The following is a 4,339-nucleotide window of genomic DNA, read 5'->3' as shown; positions in this document are numbered from 1 at the left end:
CACGAAGAATTGAGGCAGTTCTGAAGGCAAAAGGGGGTCCAACCCGTTACTAGCGTGGTGTACCTAATAAAGTGGCCGGTGAGTGTATAAGGCAAGAGTAACATTTTTGTCTGAATTTATTTCCAAAACGTTTTGAATTCAGTTAAATGTTTGACCAGTTTCCCTCCTGAATCATCCAACCAGTGTTTCTGCCACCAAGTCTTAGTGGTTATTGTATAATTCAGTCTGTTTCTAAACTTAGAAACGTGGGGAGTACACTCTGTCCACTCGATGCATCATAGAGATGGAGCCATATATTCGCACCATGTATCCAGACCAAGTCAAGATGTGCCACATCTGCCACAATGTCGCTTTTCAGGTAAATGTTACCGTTTTTGCTCTTAGTTTTGTGTTCAGCTGTCAAATATCTTAAAGAATTCCAGAATTAATTTAAACCAAATCAGCTCTATAAATGAAAATGCTGCTGACATTTTGTTTTTGAGTTTGAAAAAAGGTTTAAGTCTGACAAATTGATGTTTAAAGAAAAAAATTATTTTAGATTGTTCTTTTTATGCCACTTTGAAGCTTTTATCATTCATGGAATGTCACAATCTTGTTGAATCTGATTTTGTTTTGTGTTTTTCTCGAAGTGCCAAATTTGTGAGAATCCCACATGTGGGATAAAGATACACAACCCGTGTGTGGCCAGATACTTTAAAGGACGTATGGAGCCTCAGTGTCCAGCTTGTAACGACTTCTGGCCACATGAAATCCCAGGTATTTATTGTTTCTTTATAAATGCTACAATACATCTACAACAAATACAATCTTTTACTTAAATATTTGGTGAACAACCATTATGTTGATGTTTTAAAGAAGTGGAATAAATTATAAGATTCACAGTAAAATTATTAATTGCTGCTGAAACCAGACGTTTCGACATGTTCTGTAGTTTCTTTTGGTGTGTGTGAGAATGACATAACATCCACAAGTCTTTTTTTGTATCTTTTTTGCAGAATTTCGAGGTCTCCCTTCTCAGTCCAAGAAATGACTTCAGCCTTTCCTGATTTTTGAGTTTTTTCTTGCACAAATTGTACAGTTTTAATTGCCAGCTTGTTGAAAATGTTACATTTTGTAGTTGTTTTTGCACAAAATAAACCAAATTTTATGTAATTAGCGTGTCCTTATTTTGTCCATTACTCACTTTAACAAGCAAAAAGCTGCATGCAGTTTGATCTTGTTTTATTTTACTATCATTACAGAGATGTTTCCCTTTCTTTCAGTCCTTGTTAGGTTTTGTTTAAAAAAAAGCCAAAACGACAAATTATTTAGCAGAGAAAGAAGTGGTATCCTTTTGTTAAATTCATACTGTATATGCAATTAAAACTATTAATATTTTAGTAACATTTTAAAAATACTTGGAAGATTATTGAAAGGCTTTTTACATAAATTTGGAAGCATATTTCAAAATAAATGCTTTTAGGAGGGTGTAAGAAAGCTGCTTTTACAAACAGAAAAAAGCAAACCGTAATTAAAAAGAATATAAAATTACTTTCCTTTTTTATTCAATTTTATTTATATTGATAAAAACTTAAGACTTTGTGTTGATAATGTTCAAATAAGATTTAAACTCAAATTCTCACATTTAAGAATTTAAACCTTTAAATGTTTATCATTATATATTGTTTTTTTTTCTAAGCAGTGATTGATTTGCTTTTAGATGATTAAAACTCACAATATAAATAGGATCATGTATAAATTTAATGAAACAGCATGTGTTTTACGAATAAATTAAGGATTTATACAAAATAAATTGCCAGTAAATCAAACATTTCCACCAGAACAATGGTTTACTTTCGTGTCAGTGCTGGTTTTAAAAAATGTTTGCCTGAAAGGGGTCATGCTTCAGGATCTTCAGGCTGACAATTAAATAAATAGTTTTCCTAAACCACGGGTAGAAAAAAGCATATATGAGCGGGTTTAAAACCGAACTGAAATACAGCATCCAGGACACGACGGCCCAAGATAAAGCAGCATTTCCAATGATGTATCCTGCCAGAGACTGGTAGTAATATGGACAGAAAGTCAACAAAAACACCAAAATCACAACACTGAGAGTCCTGGCGGCTTTCTTTTCTGATTTCTGTGCGGTGACTTTGACCGAGCCGACTGCCGTGATGTGAGACTGCCTGGCCTGGGCCTGAGACACCGCCACGACGAACACCTGAACGTACAGGACGACGATCACCGAGCAAGGTGCAACAAAGGTGACCACGAGGTTGATGGTCCTAGAGATGTAGCTGATCACCACCAGACACTCCCCGTAGCAGGTGTTGTACCTGTCGGGGTGCCTGAGATGCTCCTTCAAGATGAGCCCGTTGTAGAGAGGTGAGCAGAACCAGCACAGACTGACAGACACCTGAATTCAACTGTGGGTGACTTTAGTGGGGTACTGCAGGGGCCAACAAATGGCCACGTAACGATCTATGGAGATGAGCACCATGTTCCCCACGGAGGCTGAGGTGAGCGTGAAGCCACTGATGTATATCATGGCACACATGAAGTCCCCCAGCAGCCAGTAGGGCTCTATGAACCTCACCGTTTCCACCGGCATCACCAGCAACCCCACCAAGAGGTCTGAGACGGCCAGGGAGAACAGGAGAGTGTTGGTGGGAGTCTGCAGCGCTTTGAAGGAAGAGATGGAGATGATCACCAGCAGGTTGAGAGCCACGGTGACCACGCAGATGGAGGAGAGCAGCGTGTAGAGGAGGACGGCCTCAGAGCGGGGATGCATCACACCTCTGCAGGACAGATTGTGGAGCTGAGGGTAGCAGAGTTCAGCTCGGTCTAGGTCCATCATTCAGGACAGGAGACCGGCTTTACTCCCACTCAGTCAACCGTGCAAGGCATTTATTACTGAGCTCCTCTCTGCTGCATGTCTGGCAAATCTCCTCCCTCCATTTTCACCTCTCATTCCTCATGTCTTTTGCTTCACCCCCTCCTCTACCTCATTGTTTTTGATTTTTTTGACACCTCTGTTTTCCCAAACCTCTTCCATCAACTTTTTGTATGATGCGAGATTTGAGCCTCTTGCTTCTCTGAACGTTATCTTTTTTGTTTTGGATTCAGAGTCCACAGGAGAGTGTTGATTTTATAAACTCATAAGGAACAAACACATCATTTAAATCATTTAAAACACATCAGCAACATAACATTTATGTTGATGAGACAAAACCATCAGAACAAAATTTGGCTTCTGAAATCTGATTTTTAACTAAAAAAAGGTACCACATATAAAAGAGAAAAACAAACTACTTGTTCAATACAGAGTTCAGTTCGAGGTTCTATACTTAACAAAAAGTAATGAAATTTGTGTTTGGTAGATTATTTCTTTGGTTGGTCACTCTGGCATGTGGGGTGTTAACTTCACCATCAACACCCCACACTGCCACCCCCAGATGTTCTCTGAGGACTCTGCTATAGTCGGCCTCATCACAGGTGAGGACGACTCGGAGTACAGACAGTGGACTCAGGACTTTGTGGACTGATGCCAGCAGAACCACCTCCTGATCAACGCTGCTAAAACCAAGGAGTTGGTGGTGGATTTTCAAAGGAGCAGTCCCACCTCACTGACACCGGTGAACATTCAGGGAGTGGACATTGAGATAGTGGACTCTTATAAGTGCCTGGGTGTTCACCTGAACAATAAACTGGACTGGACTCACAACACGGACGCTCTTTACAGGAAGGGTTAGAGCAGACTCTACCTGCTGAGGAGGCTGAGGTTTTTTGGAGTGCAGGGGGCCCTCCTGAAGACATTCTTTGACACAGTTGTGGCTTCAGCCATCTTTTATGGCATCGTTTTTTGGAGCAGCAGCTTATCTGCAGCTGAGAGGAAGCGGTTAGATAAGCTCATCAGGAAGGCCAGCTCTGTGCTGGGATGCCCCCTCAACCCAGTGCAAGTGGTGGGAGACAGAAGAACTCTGGGTAAAATAACATCAATGACAGAATGTCGCCCACCCCATGCATAAGCTGTGGCACTTTGATTTTTTTAACAGGATCATGAAGAAGGAAAATGGTTGCATCATGTGTTGTTGTGAAGGTGTATTAACACCTTGGACATGCGTTCACCTGTGGATTCATGTGTTATCAGACGTCCCTCTGGTGCAAAACAAGAACAACTTTATTTTTTGGTTCTTTGTAATAATGCATAATCTGAAGAAATTTATCTAATAAGGTATATATACATACAAAGTTTATTTTTTTATATTATTTTTAAATGATTGTCTTTACAGTCAATTCATGTAATACTAAATGAAAGTGTCAAATACATTGTATGTTTTTGTTGGGAGTTTTTTCT

The 4,339-nt window shown here is 39.8% G+C and overlaps 1 protein-coding gene and 1 pseudogene across 2 annotated transcripts in view; one reads left to right on the top strand and one right to left on the bottom strand.

Annotated features, from left to right (window-relative positions):
* The window catches only part of nsmce1 (NSE1 homolog, SMC5-SMC6 complex component), a 7,569-nt gene extending 6,417 nt beyond the window's left edge, over positions 1-1,152 (top strand). For both annotated transcript variants that reach the window (XM_014013515.1, XM_014013514.1), the window contains exons 6-8: positions 242-358; positions 630-756; positions 996-1,152. In XM_014013515.1, coding sequence (XP_013868969.1) covers positions 242-358; positions 630-756; positions 996-1,030 — 279 coding nt within the window. In that variant the 3' untranslated portion in view covers positions 1,031-1,152. The remainder of the gene's footprint in view (positions 1-241; positions 359-629; positions 757-995) is intronic.
* A 536-nt stretch (positions 1,153-1,688) lies between these two features.
* Positions 1,689-3,314, bottom strand: LOC106521096 (trace amine-associated receptor 13c-like; annotated as a pseudogene).
* Between the last annotated feature and the right edge of the window lie 1,025 nt (positions 3,315-4,339).

The sequence above is a fragment of the Austrofundulus limnaeus genome, unplaced genomic scaffold (genome assembly GCF_001266775.1).
Source record: "Austrofundulus limnaeus strain Quisiro unplaced genomic scaffold, Austrofundulus_limnaeus-1.0 Scaffold102, whole genome shotgun sequence".
NCBI classification, from domain to species: Eukaryota; Metazoa; Chordata; class Actinopteri; order Cyprinodontiformes; family Rivulidae; genus Austrofundulus; species Austrofundulus limnaeus.
The sequence above is the reverse complement of the archived record's forward strand: the minus strand, read 5'-3'. Positions and strand labels throughout refer to the sequence as shown.